Below are 19,462 nucleotides of genomic sequence, written 5' to 3'. Positions count from 1 at the left end.
CCAAAACACAAATTCAAAACATAAACATGATTTGCGGACCGTAAAACTTTTTTTTAAATGCGAATATTCTGGTCGTACTATTGTTGTCGGTGAGATCAGTATGTTATATGAACATAATTCCTTAGTCTCTGTGACATATTAGGAGGATTTTACGACTATTTGCTTTAGATTTCTTACATATAGCTCCTTTAAAGGTGGACACCTAAGATTAGAGTCACCAATTCAGTATCACACCAAGTGTCTCCCATTATATCCTGAGATAAGATGTTGAGTAATGGCCATCAAAAATGCTTTCGCAGAGCATCATGTCACAGTGAAATTGACCTTTTGGATATAAATGTGATCACTTTATCATTTTGTCCTTTTAGACATGTGTGTACATTTTTTGTCATAATAAGTGTATCCCCAGCAAAATGGAGTCAAAATGGACGTTTGTGCCAAATTTGAGGAAGCTCTCTCAAGGCCTTCTTGAGATATTGCATTGAAGATTGAGACAGACACAAGGTCACAGTAACCTTTGACCACCAAATTCTAATTAGTTCATTGTTGCGTCCAAGTGAACATTTATGCTAAATATGAGGAAATTCCCTCAAGGCGTTCTTGAGGTATCATGTTCATAAGAATGAGATACACACAAGGTCACCATGACCTTGACCTTTAAGCCCCAATATCCAATCAATTATCACTGAGTCAATGTGGACGTTTGTGCCAAATTTGGTGGAATTTCCCCCCAAGTGTTCTTGAGTACTGACGGACGGACGGATAACCCAAAGACATAATGCCTCCAGCTGTGGCTGTCGCCATCACGGAGGCATAAAAACAGACTTCCCAACCCCAGTTACTCCTAAAGCTATAATTATGAATGAATAATCTGTTAAAGATAACAACAAATGATATTTATAAACACTTACAATGAACTGCTCCACGTCCCTCTCCATGCCCACGTTAGGCAGATCTGGCATCATGTGGGCAACTACTTTGAAGCCAGCATCCTTTGAAAGGTGGAAAGACTCGCATACTGCTCGCACCGTGTGACCTCTGGAAGAAACAGGCATGTCCAGATACACAGTTAAATTACTAAGCCTGAAGGTAAAAGAAATAAATACATTATTTATCCATCACACACCATCAGAGCAGCTGCTATCACGCCATGTCTGCTTCCTTATCTACATCCCTCCGTTTAGTCCCTAACCTACTGACCTGTTGGTGTCTCGGGCCACATCTTCATACACACTCTGGACCCCTATCTCGAGCCGGGTGCAGCCATAGCCCAGCATATCACTGAGATGTCGCTTCAGGCAGTAGTCAGGCCGTGTCTCGATGGTGATTCCCACACACTTGGTGTTACTGCGCTCAGAGTACCTGCAGGACAAAACTGTCTCAGTAATATCTTATAATATAATTCTAGTTTTGACATAATGTTTTTTTGACTATTTAGTCTTATTGACCATGTTGGAGTGCTCCATATGCTGGGATCATTAACCAACATCAATTTACATGCTGTGAGATTGCACGGCTCATTATCCAGACACTAACCTCACATTAGGACACACTAATGCAATAACGGAAACAGAGGATAGCAAAAAAATGTTGGTAAAGCAAAAAATATGAAATGACACATTAATGAGTGTTTACTTTGTGTCAAAGCAGCAAATACTGCAGTTAAATACTGAAATTATTCAGTCATTTAGAGGTCTTAATTATACCAAGATGTAGATTACTGAGCACAACGAAGTTATTATTTTACTAAATTTTAAGGATAGTACCATATATCAATTTTATGTGGCTATTATCAATATCTCTTTAATAACAAGGGATTAAATGAGTGTGTTTATTATGAGAGGAGTTTCTTGCAGTGATGGACACACAGATATTTATCCTTCGACTATGTAGGTCCCCTAAGCATATTAATGCGGGTTTAATTATTTTAGCAATTTGTACTGGTCGACTTCGATGGGGCGAGGGACTGAAGACAGCCATGAGGAACAGGAGTCAGCTATACAACAGCCTCAACTGGACAATAGGTTGCAGCGGTATACCAGTTTCAATGTATACTGTGATCTTAAAGTTGATGGTTATCATACCATGAACATTTGCTATCTAAGATATTGATAAAAATGCAGATAATAATAATAATAATAATAATAATAATAATAATAATAATAATAATAATTCTGTAATACCATGACACTGTGAAATCACAGTATTTTCTGAGATGGTTATTGTACCATTGCAACCCTATTTGACAAGCTATCCAGCTATTTCTCATGAACACTTTTAAAGGAAGACTAAAATAAAATAAAATAGATATACACATTATGGATGGGGGCCATAATTAATTTTACACATAGGTAACAATGGTATCTGTATGAATAGGATAGACTTTATAATCCCAGTGGGAAATTGGTCTTGGATATTACAGGGTCTGCAGTACAAAGTTGAACTTTGACCTTTTGACTATTAAATGTCATCACTTTATCCTTTAAAACACTTTTGTGAAATGTTTTCATAATTAGCATATGAATTCCTGAATTATGGCCAAAAACAGGCCTTCTTGAGATATCACAAAATTCACAAAATGAGATGGAAACTGACACAGGGTCATAGTAATCTTTGACCTTTTACCACCAAAGTTAGGTATAGTGGTATAGTAGGAGGTGGCAGCATGCACCTCCTAAGGAAAGGTTGCCATCTGCTATAAAACAGAAAGATGAAGCAAGCTGTAAGAACCATTACATTTCCACAATAAACTAATACAGAGAATTCAATGGAATGCAGGAAATGAAGTGTTTGGCACTTAAATTTGCTTAAGGGAGAACACCCAGACCCCTTGTTTAATATGTGTCTCCCGCTAAATGTTTAAATGAAAAATGCGCCCTATATGCAGCTATATGTAGAAAGTGACTATATTAGACACAGTATGATCCCTTGTCATTCTTCAAATGTAATCTCAAGTAATTTCTGAGCTCCATCTGCCTGAATCTGACTCCACTGCTGCTTCTAAACTTATTTAAGTCACTGTTTGAAATCACAAAAAGACACATCTCAACCCAGCACACCAGCCAGCTGTCATTTTCTCCACTCCAGCTGCTCCAATGACCATTAGCTTCCCTCATGCCAGCACGTATTCCTTCTGATTCTGTATCTGCTGGCAATAAATGTCCATCTTTTACAGTCTGCTGGCTGATTTACACCAATTACAGCAGTTTATGCTTCAGAGAGGATGATCGGATTGTATGAGATGAATCAATAAAAAGTCTATTATCTCAGGCGATTATCTCTACGTATCTCGCTGCTGTGATCAGATCAGGAGCGGGGTTAGCACGGTGACAAACATGCTCACCCCGCATGCACACTTTCTGCGAGAAACAAAAACACATCAAAAACGTCTCTCACACACACACACACACACACACACACACACACACACAGAGGCAGAGATAAGGGCTGTCCCCAGCCAAACCAAGTGCCCCCTTCTTCACAAACTGAGCAGCAGCCACCACAATTACCACAATCACAGCATCTAAACGAAGAATGCTGATAGCAGGGACAATTCACACCTACAAGCCTACACACACAAAGTGACAAACACATTTGGGAAGAGACAAACACTCACACAAACTGGCCTCCTGGGTCTTATCGGACTTTAGGGAATTAAATAGCCCCCGCTGACAAACAAACAGTGAAAAAGCCATTATTTGGTCAAATGGTCTGTATGACGTCTTCAGCTCTTCAACAAATGGGTATTTCTACTTTGACTTTGAACCATCTTGTAGTCTTCTAAAAAGTTGCTACTCATCCATACTGAGCAGACGTGTGGCTAAAGTCATTCAAAGCTGGCCTAACTGGGTAAGTGAGAAATCAATGGAAGTAACTGAAGAGAGTGGCCTTGCTTTTTTTTCTCCTGAATTCTGAATGGGCTCATTCAGCAGCTTAATCTGTGGAGATAACACTACATCTTAACAATCGAGTCTGTAGGATTTAGTGGAATCTAGGGGTGAGGTTGCAGATTGCAACCAACTGAAACCTCTCCTGTGTGCCAAGCATGTAGGAGACCTACAGTGGCTGATACCAAAATGCAAAAATGCAAATGTCCCTATCTAGAGCCAATGTTGTCCATTTGTGGGCTACTGTAGAACAACATGGCAAACTCTGCGGAAGAGGTCCCACTCTGTATGTAGACATAAGCTTCTCATTCTAAGTTAACAAAAACACAATGATTCTTAGTTTCAGGTGCACAATGACACCATAGTTATTAATATTATATTCAATTTCCACCAGTATATCCCTGTAAATCCTCCACACTAGACATTTAACGTCCTACAGCAGTGATTCCTGACGGGTCCAGCCAAGGTCCAGAATTGTCCTTAGTCATTAGTTCAAGGTCCATACAGTTTAAAATATTCTGTGTCATACTTAAATTTGGCTATGTCATCGAGCTAGTTTGCAGTCTCTGTTAAGTAGCTGTCTATTAATCACTCACTCTACAGCAGGAAACAGCACTTCAAAATAAAAGCTTTTGAATAGCTTTTTGAATGGACCTGCGACCTGCAACCCACCAGTTGGAAACCACTGTCCTACAGGATATGTTTTGTTGTGGTAAGTTTAATGGAAAAAGGGGTGGGGTCAAGTGGATGTAAACATCATGTATCATGTATACATCATCATAAACATCATGGTGTAAATCTTTTGCCTGGGTGCAGACTTTTGAATACGCCCACTCCACTGAGTTCAAGTCTCTGGTCTGGCATCGTGACACGAAACAGCGATTTCTCCATTAAAATAAAAAACAACTAATGAGCACTGCAGGGGCACTAACGATTAGCCAGGTGGCACCATGGGCGGGACTAACACCGTTGTCAAGGTGTTGTCAAGCGGTATTCCAGAAACACTGAGGAGATATAACAACAATGCCAAGTGCCATAGACAAGACAAACACTGCTATCAGGCTGTCCTAAATCGACTTGTCTTTTCAATATCACTTGACAGTGTAGTTTGTTTTTAATTCACTCTGCTCCACTCTTAAAAGCCCTGAAAAAAAAGGTATGACAGCATGGCAACCAATCAGTGTGGACTCAAAATGACATTAGACTGGGTCCGCTGGCAATGGTGATGTATATTCTGTTCTCATTGCTGAAATTAGCAGCGGCTCTAATGTGCCAGCTACAACAACTGTCTTGTGTGCAGACTCCGCCAATTCAGTGCACCACAGGTGTACGCCAGTGTGCTAATGTGGCAGACTCATTCAGGCAGATCCGATGGTCTTGAGTGATTGGTTAGGGAAAATCAAATCCCCCTTCACCACAGAAAGTGGTTAGAGTGAACACAATGTCAGACTGACAATGGAAACAGAGTGTAATAAGTTGACAACAGTCTGATAACAGGTAAGTAAATGCTCGATAGAATATGGTACAACACTTCCCATGTTGCATAGCACACAAACTGCACAGGCAATGATTGAGAGAATGAGTGCAGAGAAGAAATGGATGTAATGCTCAGTTCTTAATTATAGTCACTGTTTTTTATTTGAGTGTAAAAAAATGTCAGGAGGCATGAATTTAATAGGGCTGAGGCAATTAGTCGAATTATGGATTAGTTGAAAGACAAAAAATTAACTGACAGTTTTTATAATTAGGTAATTAATTAGGTTGTTTATAAGGGAAAATCACAAACAATTCTCTGCTTACAGCTTTTTGAATATAACTGGTTTCCTACAGCTTGAGGTAAGTTAGATCTAAGACTTTGTAATGCCACTCGCAATGAAATCTAAGGCGTATTTTAAAGCATTTTTTAAAAAAATTAAAGCATAATTGAAGGAAAAAACACATATGAACCAACATCAGTTTACTCAGGATTAGAGATTATTTTGCCCGAATGTTTACTTTAACAGAAAACAGGTTTTTTGCCAAGTTTTCTCTTGATTTTAAGAATCTCTTTCTGCATGTGGAATTACACTGCCTTGACTCCATTGTACTGAGTTTTAAAAAAGCATTTTGCTTTCAGCCATGCCAAAAAATCTCAGTTAAAGAGCCACTTTTAATTGAATTTCCCCTTTCCAATTTTGTCCAGGGTACAGTGACAGCAAGCTAGCAGACAGTGGATCCTCTGCTCTGAGCACCCCGGCTGGAAACAAAGTATCAGTGTTGTTGGCTCCAATATCCTGATCTGTGTGACACTGATGCAAGAGGCATTCAGGAAATAATATACAAAAAAATATGTTACCCATAATTTTAAGGTTTTACAACGCAACGTCAGAAAAAACAATTAATAAAATCCTACTTCCCATGTCTGAGCATTTGTAAGACTGATTTAATGTCTTAATCTGACACTATTTAATACCAATTAAGGCCTATTTAGATTAAATAATTTAATACCTTTTAAGATTTATAATGGATTCATAGGAACCCTATGTGAGGATTTTCTCTGTTTTGTCTCTGCAATGTCAATATCTTTCAGTTTTGGTATACTGGTAGACAAAACAAAAAAAAGAAAAATGGAGTTGGCATTTCTTTTTTCTTTGTTTTACATTTTTAGATGATTCAGATTAAATTGATTGATTAAAAAATAACCCACAGATTCATTGATCATGAGGCCTTGAACTTTAAAGTTATATTAGTAAATCTGGATGATGTCTTGTTGTTAGTGTGTTAGTGTTGGCAGTGGGGAGAAAATCTCCAGCAGTAGAGGAAGCTAAATGACCGAGTGTAGGGGAAATTCCACAAATAGAAGCATAGCCCCATCTGGTGGAGAGTATGGCTAAACAGTCTCATACATGGTACTTGGAAGTTGGAATGTACCACACATACAAATACTGAATAGCTTTTATATACAGTACTTTGATATATATATATATATATATAAATATCAAAGTACTGTCAAAATTGCCAGTAGTGTTGCTCCAAAACTATATCATAGTACTCCGTGTGTTCTGTTGTGTTTAAAGCTGATAATCTGTGAAAAAGAACATGCTCCTCTGCACTTCATAGTGCTTCTGGTGGAAATTGCAAGAACCATGAAAACAACCAATCAGAGCTGAGGAGTCTGAACTGCAGTCAGACTGTCAAACTAGGCAGCACTGATCATACATGAATCAAGATTCTGTTACTGTATTGCCTATTTTATTACCTCAAATGTTTTCAGAAACATATTTTAGTGACTGTTTAGCTGTAACATGAGAAAGTTTGCTCCGGCCAGTGGGTGGTGCTTCGTTTTGGCTCATCTGTTCAAACATAGCGGCTGGGTCACAAACTTATTTACTCATTTAACAGATGAATTGTAATTAAAACATGTTTCTCAAAACATGTGAGGTGAGAAATAGACAATGCAGAAACAGAATCATAATTCATGTTTGATTAGCGCTGCTCAGTTTGACAGTTTGACCTCAGTTCATGAGCAGTGATTGACATGATTGGGAGCTATCTAAAAAAGGCATGTGACTGGCCAATGTCTCCTGTCTCAAACTAGATTTTCCTAAGCCTGAAGAAAAAGAGCCAAGATGAGGTGCAGAAGTTAAGTGTTATTTCAGACCACTTGAATTAAACCTTGCTTAAAGTTTATGATGGGATTTTTGCCCAGTGACACCTAAAGTAAACTGCATGCTCTAGCTTTAACTACTGTGTTTACAGTAGTGTTGTGTCTCATCCAGAGAAGAAAAACTACTGTAGCTATGTTGCTGGCATGAAAAAGAGGGGAGGACACAGATCAAGTACCTGACAGCCTCGGCCACATTGTTGGAGGTGTGTCCTGACAGGGCGTCATGTAGGTTCCTGATGAAGTAGTCTCTATACTCCTCAGGCAGAGCCATGAAGGTCCCGCCCATCACGATGAACTCCACCTTGTCAACACTGTGACCCAGCTGCTTCAGCTGCACATCACACAGAAAATACACAACTGACAACACTGTGATCTGGCAATACTGAGACATTTTAGAGATTGTAATTGGGAGTACAGTAAAGTGCAGTGAGGTACACTGAAATAATTTTCTATATTATGATTTATCAGAATATCTGGCAATATAAATTACAATTATACTTCAAACAGCAATTGCACATAAAACTGACTTCCAATGGCCAAAACTCAGTGAATCAGATGAGAACTTTGGCAAAGTGAGATTCAGATAGCACACACTTTCACACATACTGTTGCTTTAATGGATGGCTGCATTAGACTAATGTGGCCATAAATTAAAATAACTGCATAATTGGGGTCAGGTCATGATAGGCGGCTAAAAGCCATGACACCCATTACTGTGTACTAAATATGTTATCAATGCTTATCATTTATACATGTATGCAAGCAAAGACAATCACTGCACAGAAGCTAATTTGGGGAAATGGCAGTTTTAGCACCGTGTGACTATATAAAATATTTAACTGCAGTGTTGATTATGTTTTTGAGAATGTTTTTTTCTGGCATTGGTGTTGCAGAATTTAATAAAAACCCACATCAGTGCTGATTAGCAGCATAGAAACTGAATCATTCAAACAGTATTGTTTTAAATGTTTCTGCTTATTCTGCTGTGCTGACAAATGGCATGACTTACAATTTAAACATGCTGTCCTAAATTAACCAAAGGCACAAAGTAGTAATGAATCAACCTGCTGGACATTTCCCCATTTTTAAAATCATTCTAACTGATTCTGGGGATCTAATGAAGCAGTGTTTATTTTAAGATATTACAAACATTTTTTAAGAAGGCAGATCCACAGCTACTTAAAAGAGGCAGATGTGTCAGCAACTACATTCAATGGATTTTTGGTAATACAGAGCCAAGTCTAAATTCAGAGGCTAGTAACAAAAGCAGTTGGTGTATACCCTGCAGGGTTACACTGACCTGCTCCACCCGATGTCTGGTCTGAAGGTAGGGGTCATAACGTGCTCGGATTGCTCTCATGGATGTTGGCTATTAGAACGAAAGAGGGACAAGAAATGATTACAAACCAAGGTAAAAAATCTAAAGGTCAAAGTTCGCCCCAAAAGAAAGACTGTGATTTGACTTGAAACAGGATTTCTAACAAACAGGAAAATATTTTTCCCTTGATGACACAGTAAAACTCAACACTAAGTAATATAGCAAAGTTTTGGATAATGTCACAGTAGGCAGGGTAAATTTTAAGCCTGTCACAATACCACTTTATCGACTTATCGAGGTCAGAAAAAATGGTCGAGGTCATGTCAATATATCGTATGATATTGGCTCTGTGCTTGCACGTGTGTTTGTTTACATAAGAACGTCATAGTCATAGCATAAATAGCAGGCTTTTCCCGACCATAACAAGAATTGGGAGCAGCACCTAAACGTCTTTTCACAGAGTCTAAGCCGAAAACATTAACAAAACTACAATTACCACTTTGCAGCTGTATGCCCCCCACAAACCAGTCAAGTTGCACATACGGTTTTATATTAATGTCTATGAAAACATAGATGCTTTACACACAGAAGATCTATACTATCAGCACAGTATCAAGGTGGACACCCAAGATCAGTGTCATCAATTCAGTATCTCACCAAATGTCTCCCCTTCTGCTCCTGAGTTATGATATTAAATAATGGCCAGAAAGGTGCTTTTGCAGAACAATATGATGTCACAGTGAAGTTGACCTTTTGGGAATAAAACATTATCACTTCCATCACTATATCCTATTGAACATTTATGTAAAATTTGTGTATGAATTCCTGAGTTGTGGCCCAAAACATGTTTTGTGAGGACACAGTGACCTTGACCTTTGACCTTCATCCACCAAATTCTAATCAGTTCATTCTTGAGTCCACGTGGATGTTTGTGTCAAATTTGAGGAAAATCTCTCAAGGAATTCTTGAGATATGAAATTCACAAAATGAGATGGAAAATGATGCAGGGTCACAGTGACCTTTGACCACCAAGGTCTAATCAATTCAACATTGAATCCAGATAGATGTTTGTGGCAAATTTGAAGAAATTCCATCCAGGTGTTCTTGAGATGTAAAACAGGTCATCCTTAACTCAAAGTGGATATTTGTGCCATATTCAAAGAACCTCACAAGAATGAGACAATCGCAAGGTCACAGTGACCTTGGCTTTTGACCTTTGACTTCCAAAATCTAATCAGTTCATACTTGAGTCCGAGGGAACGTTTGTGCTATCACATTCATGAGAATGAGACAGTAGAGGTCACAACAACGTTGACCTATTACCCCCAAAATCTCATCAGTTCTTCCTTGAGTTTAAGTGGACTTTTGTGCAAGTTTTGAAGAAATTCCCTCATGGTGTTCTTGACATATTCCCAACTTTGGGACAGACAGGCAGATGGATGGGCAACCCGAAAACATAATGCCTCGACTCCAGCCTGGGGCCCTTTGCTGCATGTCACTCCCTCTCTCTCTCTCTCTCCCCCCCCCCCTTTCATGCTTGACTGTCCTATCGATTAAAGGCAAAATGCCCCAAAAAATATCGTAAAAAAAAAAAAAGAAAAAAAAGTGTGATTATTCTTAAGAAATTTAAGTTCATTGGTCTAAAAAAATCAACTAACGTCAGACAGATAACTGTAAGCAGCTAAGAAAGACAACAAGAATGTTTACTGTTTACTGATATCGTCTCATATTGATTACAGGCCCCTAAATTAAATCGACCTGAATTCATACAGACTTTGTGATATCAGCAAATATAGTATCGTTATTCAAAGAATCCATTGTATTGTGATAAAACTTGTTATTTACTCCCCTATAAGCTAACAGAATGGTGTTTACTGTGGCAGAATGAAACCACCTTACCTCATAGCCGGTGTAAGACTGTGTGGAGTACTCAAAGTCTGAGTCTGGTCCACCAGGACAGTAGCTGCCAGAGTGAAGAGTGAGAGGTGCTTTAAATATAACAAAAATAAAACAATCAACATGTGACTGTGAAAAACAAAGTGTTGTAAAGAAGCAATAACATCTGGAACCCCTCTTAATGGTTTTATCTACATCTCTTACAGATTTGGTTCTTTGACCTGAACATGTACATGTGCTAATTAACACAGTCATGCTCTGTTCACGTCTACAGTTCAAAATTTTCAAATGTAAAAAATCTGCAGCAAAATCAGATATTCCCTAAATCTGTGAGTGTTTAGATTGGAGGACACTTACACACAGATATTTCCTGTGAAGCTGATGTGTGGACATCGATGTGGTTTGCACATCACAGCCACCACTGCGATCTGAAGAAAAGACAGAAGTATTGACTTGATTTACTGAATATAACCTGCATGAAAATAACTCTGACAATCACAACCACTGTCAGTGTGTTGTAGCTTTCATGACTTTCTTTACACTGTTTCATATTCCCAGAAAACAAAACCTTCATGTAGTTTCAAAGCTGAACTCCATCACCTGAGCTGACTGAATACATATTTGCAGCATCTCATCCGTTTGAATATTTATTAATCAAGAATGTGAAACAACTTTGCAATTTAGCACCAGACTCATAAGCAAATCACTCTACACATATCGCAGGGATGTTGCAGTGTCTATGAGAAGTTACTGTATTATTTAGTCTGAAGTTAATTCAAACAACTAATCCAAACAGCACCCTATGCACAAACTTAAACTGATTACAACTTTACAGAGCTCAGGATTTAACTGCTGATCCCAGGTCATAGTGATAGACAGGGACTTCATATGAGGACTACATACCCCACTGGCAGTCCGGATAGGTTTGGCCTTCAGTTTGGGCACCAGAGCACGACGGTACTGTGGTGGAACAGCAGCAATGATGTCTACCAATCGAGGCTGGGCTTCAAGTCCATATTTAGCTGAAGTCTTAGTCTTCACTCTTTCAGACAAACAGAATCATAAAAATAGTCTAGTGCATAATATAGGAGGTGAGCATCTTTAATTATTTGTAATCCTCCCATTAACATTAACAGACATACAAAGGCAATTTAAAAAAACTTAATACAAACTCTGCATCTGTGCACTATGCTGGGTTCTTGAGAGAATTTATCCAGCATCACTACTAGTTTATAATTCTCCTTCACTGCATTCAAATCACTGTAAGAAGTGGATGATTTAATAAAAAAAAATACTGTTTTATTTCTAATGTAATCTGTACAGAACATAGTTTTCCATCTTGCATGCAACTGTTATAAAAGGCTTGTGTGGTGTGTAACTAGAACTTAAAGGGGAACACCACCTAAATTAGGAATTCCTGGGAGAGTTCAATCAATATTTGAGAACATGAGCTACTCTCACTCAAAACTAGAGGGAAGGAAGTTTTGAACCTGCGATGTCATAGGTCATGTGATGTCATACAAAGTCTTGAGCTGTTCCATAGACAATGAACACAGAATGTTTGTTTTCTTTTTCCATACCAAAATGAGCTTTATTCTTTTGTACTGTTCTCAGCTCTGAAACAGAAAATGTAGGGTGCATTCATAAATCCAATGTGATGCTCTACACTAAAATGAGAGCCCTGTTGTTCTACGAAACAGAGCGTTCTATTTCTACATGAATTAAAGAACAGTTAATTCGGTCACACATTCACTCCACTTGGTGCTGTGCTGCTCCATCTCCCCAGACACAGAGCTCTGCTGCTCCGAGAGTCTGGTTTTCTGGATAACCGAACGCTACATTCCAGCAGTGCTCTGAATTTATCAACAGTCCAGGTTTTGCCAGAGTGTGCTCTAGCACTTGGAGTGAGCATTTCTGAACGGACCCACAAGTGTTTGCTCAGAACATTACCCTGGGCGGTCTCAGTGTCATCTAGAACACCTTTCCCCACTCATTATCTATGAAACAGCTCCAGACTGGATACCCTATCACAACACAAATGTATGTTTTAGTATTCTAGCTTTTGTGGTTTTGGATTTGGGAGAGGGTTGTTCATTTTTGCTAATATTTTTGGACTGTCTTAAACCATAGGAATAACATGTACGAACTTAGAAAATGGGTGAAGTTACTCTTTATATAAACAGGTTATCACGGGCTGAATAAGTACACTGGCGAAGACTTACTTGTTAAGATTGATGTCTTTGCCTTCTTCGTGGGCTTCAACCAACTGCTTGATGACATCAGCAATGGTCATCATCATCAGCTCAGCTCGGCTGAGATCACCTAACAAAGATAATCAATATAGTCACATTACTTTTTCTTTAGTAACGTTACTTCAGTGCAGATACGTGGAGTTCAAATTACTGAACCTACTAGCTAGCTAGACAATACATTACAGATCATTACTGATTATCAAAATATATTGTCGGTAACTGGATGAATTCAGACTTTACCACAGAGGATTTTCAAAATACGTACGACTCGCTTTTAAAATTGAAAGTTATACACAACAGCATTACGTTATTACATCATGTCATGGGATTAAAAAACTTGCAGTTAGCATTAGCAACAAGCTAAAGCCAGACTTGCCAGTTTAGAGAGTCATTTCAGACATTCTTAAGACATTGTCACACACTCACTTTTTTTCTTTGGCTTCCCCATTTCTTCCTTTAGGCACACAGTTCAAATTCCAACGGGTGGACGCTGGTTTGCGGGATTACATCTGTTTTTAACCCGGGAGGACTGTCAGAGAGAGTAAACAACTCCACGTTGCGTCCAAACACGGCTTCTGTCGTACGGCAGTTAAAATTGTCGTAAAATATCGTAAATGCGCCTTTACCCGTATTATTGAAGTTTCTAAAAGGTTCCGATGGTAAAACATTGCGACAGTTTTACCGCTGTTGAATCCATTTAAAATAAAATCAGCTGATGATATTTTACTAATATTTTTCTTAGGGACTGTTGTCTACTTAACAGAGCAGGGGGTTGGCTGGAGTGTGACTTCGTTTTTTATGGGGTGTGATTCTCCCTTAAAGACCAAAGTCAACTTACTGTAAAATTTAAAAAATATTTGGATAATATTTTATCATTTGCAGGATGATGAACCAACACACTGTTGAGAAAAATAAATGGGTGCAGTAGTACATTTTGTTGTCATAGCACAAAAATGAAAATCTTGTAAAGGCCCCTGTCTGGGGCAAGAGGGCTCTGTACTACAAATACACTACATATGAGCTGTTTGTGTTTTTTCTTGTTTTTTAATAAATTGAATTACTTTCCCCACAAATCCCCCATCATCATGTATTTATATCAAAGCTTTTCATATGCACCTTAATATAAATACAAAGATCACAATTTTTCAGTGATTAAAAGTTAGTTATCGGTTTACCCTAACACGCTTCTGGTGGAATAATTAATCAGTCAATCAATCTTTATTTATAGAGCACTGTTCATACAATAAAATGCAGAACAAAGTGCTTTACATGTTAAAAGCAGATCCCCCCCATCCCCAACAAATCCCCCACAGACCCCCTCACCTCCCTCACCCCCCCTCCCGATGTGATAAAAAAGAGGAAAAATAGAAGAAATATAAGATGAAAAAATAAGGCTAAGCACGGAAGAACCAGAGAGGAAACACCATCACATGGAGCCGTCCGCTGCAACCTGGCTGCCAACAGGAATCCGCTTCCCGGCTCAGGCAGGGGAAGAGCCCAGCGTCACTGCCAAAAGGTGATGGTCTGAACCCTCCACCCCACCAGGGGAGAGCAGACCCCAAGCCAGCACCACAGCAGCCAGAACCAGTGGAAAAAAGCATGGGGCCTAGGATTGAGCCTTGGGGCACACCGCATTTTATTTCATGGACCCCTGAGGAGTAGGTAACCATCCTTACCATTAAATTTTCTATCAGTGAGATAGAAGTTGAACCATTTGAAAGCAGTGCCAGACAGGCCAACCAGGTGTCTAAGTCTGTTTAAAAGAATAGGGTGATCTACTGCATCATAGGCTGCACTTAGATCCAGTAGCACCAGGACTGAAATCTCGTGTGAGTCCAAACTGCACCTGAGATCATTTACAATCTTTATGAAGGCTGTCTCTGTACTGTAGTTCATCCTAAAACCAGACTGATATTTCTCAAAAATGTTGCTTTTAGTTAAAAAGTAATTCAATTGAATAAAAACAAGCTTCTCTAAAATTTTGCTTAAGAATGGCAGATTGGATACTGGTCTGTAGTTATTCAAAATATCACGATCGAAATTGCTCTTCTTCAGGAGGGGCTTCACAACTGCTGTTTTAAAGGCTGCAGGAAAGGTGCCTGTCTGAAGAGAGCAATTCACAATGTTTAAAAGCTCACTTTCAAAGGATCCATAAAATGTTTTAAAAAGTGATGTGGGGATTGGATCTAAGAAAATCTAAGAATGGAGCAATTAAGATAAATTATCACCATTCACTATAACACAGCCATTTGATGAATGTGTTGAGAGTAGACTTAGTGCCATATATTGGTTAGGAGAGGAATTAAGGGGGTAGGGGCGTCTTACCCTATATTTTTACATTTTTCCCAAAGCCTCCCTGAGTGACTGGCAGAACATGCGTGAAACTCTTTTTTTTGCCATTTTTAGCCTTTAATATATAGGACAGACAAGTATGAAAGGGGGAGAGAGAGAGAGAGAGAGAATGACATGCAGCAAAGGGCCACAGGCTGGAGTTGAACCCAGGCCCCTGCGGCAACAGCCTTGTACATGGGGCGCCTGCTCTACCACTAAGCCACTGACGCCCCAGATTAGTTGTTAGATTTTTAAAACTTACACTTTAATGTTTGAAAGTTAAAAGTTGAACACAAAATGCTTGGGTTGAAAAAAGCCTAGGTTTTTCACTCTTGTTGTGACTGTTGGTTAGCCAGGAAGGATTACTGACCAAGCCTACCAGGCACAAGCCCAGGGGCCTCCTGGCCCTCACCTGCTAAATGTCTCTCAAATAAACATGTACTGACCAGAAAAAAAGATTTAAAAATCACCTGACAGAGATGCAAAGGAACTGCAAAGAGACACAAAATAACTACAAAAGGTGAAAAACAATCACTATGTCTCTTAGTGGTTGTTGTGCACCTTTTATTTTGTGTCTCTTTGCAAAATGACAAAAAACACACTAAATTACCTCTTAGAGACACATAATTACCTCTTAGAGACACACAACGACTAACAAGAGATGACTACAAAGAGATGCAAAATAGCACAAGAAGAGGCTATAAAAGCCACTATAATTTTGTGTGTCTTGCCTCTATATAGTGGGGGTCCTTTTGCATATCTTTGCCCAGGGGCCCACTGTCTGCTAATACACATTGGTAACTTTGTGCAAATGTCTATTTTGTCTATTTGTCAAATTCTATTTTGCCCCAAATTTTAAATGAGACGTAGGCTACATTAAAGTGATTTTGATGACAAACCACTAGTTTAACCTCAGATATGGTTGTTTTTTTGCTTTTTTTTCCCCAGGTTGACAGTGTTCTTCCGAAATGTCAAAATCCAGAGATAATTACTGCTTTTCTTTGCATGTTTTCTTTGAAAATCTATAGTAAGATCAATATAAAATACAACCATTTAAATTTGTATGCCCCTGCCCTAAGCCAAAATAAAAAACATTTCCACCAGCCTCTCCCCGCTCACAAGTAACGAACGGTCCCTTAACACCTCCGGGACAAATCTCCTTGAACGAAAAGCGCAGACTTGTAATGCATGCGGATCCACACCGTGGCGCTGAATTCCCTCTTAAACCAACCGTGCAAGTGTGTGCAGAGCTGCAGAGCGCGACTGAAGGCTCCCTAAATCTCACAGCAAATCCCTTTAGCTGCGAGCTGACATGGCTTGACTGGTCTCTGAGGGAAGTTTCAGGAAATGCAACAGGTGGAACAGCCGAGGGAATGAACTGTGTACTGTCGTAAGTGACTTACAAATAGAAACCAGAGTTTACAGTACACTGTACCGGGGTCACTTGCATTTATCAGCGGTCATTATTAAAACATTTGCTTTGACCCCTCTTTGTATGTTCTCTCGTTAGCGTCCCAGGCTAGCTGCTGTGTTTAACGTTCCTTAAAGGTGCCTGTGGGAGTCCGACAGAGAAACAACTGCGCACTCTTCCACACGGTCAGTTCACTTCTTTTGACAATATACGTCATACTTTAGCTTGTTTTGTCTTCGTGGAGGTTTTTACAAGCTGCTTGGAGTTAGGTTGAAGTATAAATAGTGTTAAAATAAGCAGGAGTTAGTAGCTTACTGCGTTTATTTATAGATATTTGTATCTCACGCACTGAAGCTGTGTTCAGGTGTAAAACGAGTGTAAGATTTTGTTTCAAGAACATGCAAAGTATACTGGTTTCACAGGTGTCCATTCATTACTTTGGCACAGGTCAGGTGGCATAATGGATGATAACAGCCTCAATGACTCCAATGTAAAGGTCGCTGTTCGTGTGCGACCTATGAACAGGAGAGGTGAGTATATTAAATGTCAGAGGACCTTGTGACACATTTAGCAGTTATGAGTTGGACCATGCAGCCGCTATTAGCCTGTTTTTCAAGGGTCAAACAAAGGCAGTTTTGAACAACTCTGCCCAGCTCCAAAGGGGCTCTGTCAGTTTGTACAGCCAGGGTTAATTTGTAGTTTTAGACAAACAATAGCAGCTTAATTTCTGTCTTTTACAGTATGTTTCTCCCAGTCAGGCTCTGAAAAGGTATTTTCTACCCCTCTCTGAAAAAGTTTTGGCTCAGGTGCTGTGGGAGTAGAAATGGAAGAATATGGAAGGGACTATAATACATACAGTGTCATGTTTAATGCTGAGGAGGACTGACATGTCTGCTGACAAACGTTTGTGTTGCTGAACAGCAGCAACATCCTCTAACTTACCTTTAATTTCATGGAAGATATCGCCTTTCCAGTAAGGTTTTCACAAAGGTTTTTAAAACGACAAATGTGCCTAATTAAGCGTAACAGTGGAAAACCTAACAACACACTTGCCCTAATTCCTGCTCTGACAGGAAGTTCCAGCACTGTCCCCGCCTTTAAAACCTTGTACAAGAGTTAGGAATGAGGAAGAGTAGCTGTGACCCTGCTTTTCCTTATAGTCTGCTCAGAGAGTACTGAAGCGGTTTTAATGTTTGCACAGGCAAGTCCTGGATGAATCACCATCAATAAAACAATTTCCTGCCTCTCCATGTTGTGCTGTTTGTGTTCCGATCACGAGGAGCTGGCACACACACAGTATATGCCACCTGTTATTCTGTGATGACAGTTGTGTCAGTGACTACCAAGTAAAGTTATGATGACCAGTGCATACAGTACATGCTCTTTAAACTGTTCAAATAGTACATTAAAATAATTTGGAGAACCTTTTTGCCAAAACAACTTGGTCCACTCTACATTTCACAGTTGTTTTTGTAGGTCCAGAAATTACTACATTAGACCAGTTAACCTTACAACAGTCTGGTGCCAATAGAACTGCAGCGAAAAGCACATTATTCATGTTTTTAAAAAACAAAAAACAAAAAAAACCCATTCATTTACTCAGTGACTTCTGTTTCAATCCAGAAAAAGACCTAAAGACAAAATGTGTGGTGGAGATGGAGGGGAACCAGACAATTCTACATCCGGCTGTTGCCAGCGTGAACAAAGGAGACACTCGGTAAGCTGCAGTTTCACACGCTAGTCACACACGTACCATCAGCTTAATGCAAAATAAGAATAAGAATAATAATAAGAAAGATGGGTCATTTTGCAGTTTACTTTTTTTAATTTATTTATTTTTTTCCCGCTGTAGCAGCTAATCTTTTTTTGGTCCTGGGCTACCCACAATGAGTCACCAGGGGTGCCACATTTTGGTTTGCTTTACCTCTTACTCATGAGACATTTTTCAAAGATTATGCCAGAAGTTTGGTCTTGAGTCGCATGACTAGGACTCATATCAGACTCAGTCAAAATTAAGAAAACCTAATTCTGGTGAGGGGCACATAATCACTTGTTAATGTCTTAAGACAATGGCTTGTTGGTCTTGGCTGGGCACTTGATTTTGAATTCAATTTCAATTTTATTTCAATTCAATTTTATTTATAAAGCCCAATATCACAAATCACAATTTGCCTCACAGGGCTTTACAGCATACGACATCCCTCTGTCCTTAAGACCCTCACAGCGGATAAGGAAAAACTCCCCAAAAAAAACCCCTTTAACGGGGAAAAAAAAAAAACGGTAGAAACCTCAGGAAGAGCAACTGAGGAGGGATCCCTCTTCCAGGACGGACAGACGTGCAATAGATGTCGTACAGAACAGATCAGCATAATTAATTAATAGTAATCCATTTGACACAATGAGACAGAGAGAGAGAGAGAGAGAGAGAGAGAGATGCAGGTAATGACAGTAGCTTACAACAACATTAATGAAAGTAATAATATTATAGTTATAGTTCTGGCTACTGTGGTACAATATGTTGAAAGTATGTATTAGTATCAGACAGTATACTTGTGTGACAATAGTCATATGTGTATAATAACAGTAGAAGTATGACTAATGACTAATGATGGCAGCAGCAGCAGGAGGCATCTGGCAGGACCACGGCAGCAGCACAACCACACACGTCACACTGTCCAGGCACCGCTGCGGTATGAGTTATTCTGAGAGACAGTGGAGCAC

At 39.3% G+C, this 19,462-nt stretch overlaps 2 protein-coding genes across 6 annotated transcripts in view; one reads left to right on the top strand and one right to left on the bottom strand.

Annotated features, from left to right (window-relative positions):
- elp3 (elongator acetyltransferase complex subunit 3) overlaps positions 1–13,579 on the bottom strand; it is a 49,012-nt gene extending 35,433 nt beyond the window's left edge. The window contains exons 1-9 of the mRNA XM_033648726.2: positions 13,426–13,579; positions 12,970–13,069; positions 11,651–11,789; positions 11,105–11,175; positions 10,751–10,814; positions 8,834–8,902; positions 7,710–7,864; positions 1,201–1,362; positions 912–1,038 (exon numbers count right to left, since the gene is read on the bottom strand). Coding sequence (XP_033504617.1) covers positions 912–1,038; positions 1,201–1,362; positions 7,710–7,864; positions 8,834–8,902; positions 10,751–10,814; positions 11,105–11,175; positions 11,651–11,789; positions 12,970–13,069; positions 13,426–13,447 — 909 coding nt within the window. The 5' untranslated portion in view covers positions 13,448–13,579. The remainder of the gene's footprint in view (positions 1–911; positions 1,039–1,200; positions 1,363–7,709; positions 7,865–8,833; positions 8,903–10,750; positions 10,815–11,104; positions 11,176–11,650; positions 11,790–12,969; positions 13,070–13,425) is intronic.
- Positions 13,580–16,487: 2,908 nt separating this feature from the next.
- LOC117270873 (kinesin-like protein KIF13B) overlaps positions 16,488–19,462 on the top strand; it is a 72,813-nt gene continuing 69,838 nt past the window's right edge. For 4 of the 5 annotated variants that reach the window (XM_033648830.2, XM_033648829.2, XM_033648828.2 and 1 more), the window contains exons 1-4: positions 16,670–16,720; positions 16,841–16,926; positions 17,189–17,271; positions 18,365–18,458. In XM_033648830.2, coding sequence (XP_033504721.2) covers positions 17,202–17,271; positions 18,365–18,458 — 164 coding nt within the window. In that variant the 5' untranslated portion in view covers positions 16,670–16,720; positions 16,841–16,926; positions 17,189–17,201. Of the gene's footprint in view, positions 16,721–16,840; positions 16,927–17,188; positions 17,272–18,364; positions 18,459–19,462 lie in introns of all 5 variants that reach the window. The other variant, XM_078174108.1, reaches the window with a different exon arrangement.

This window comes from Epinephelus lanceolatus, chromosome 13 (genome assembly GCF_041903045.1).
Source record: "Epinephelus lanceolatus isolate andai-2023 chromosome 13, ASM4190304v1, whole genome shotgun sequence".
Lineage (NCBI taxonomy): Eukaryota > Metazoa > Chordata > Actinopteri > Perciformes > Serranidae > Epinephelus > Epinephelus lanceolatus.
Note: the sequence above shows the minus strand (reverse complement) of the source record. Positions and strands in the feature narration are given on the sequence as shown.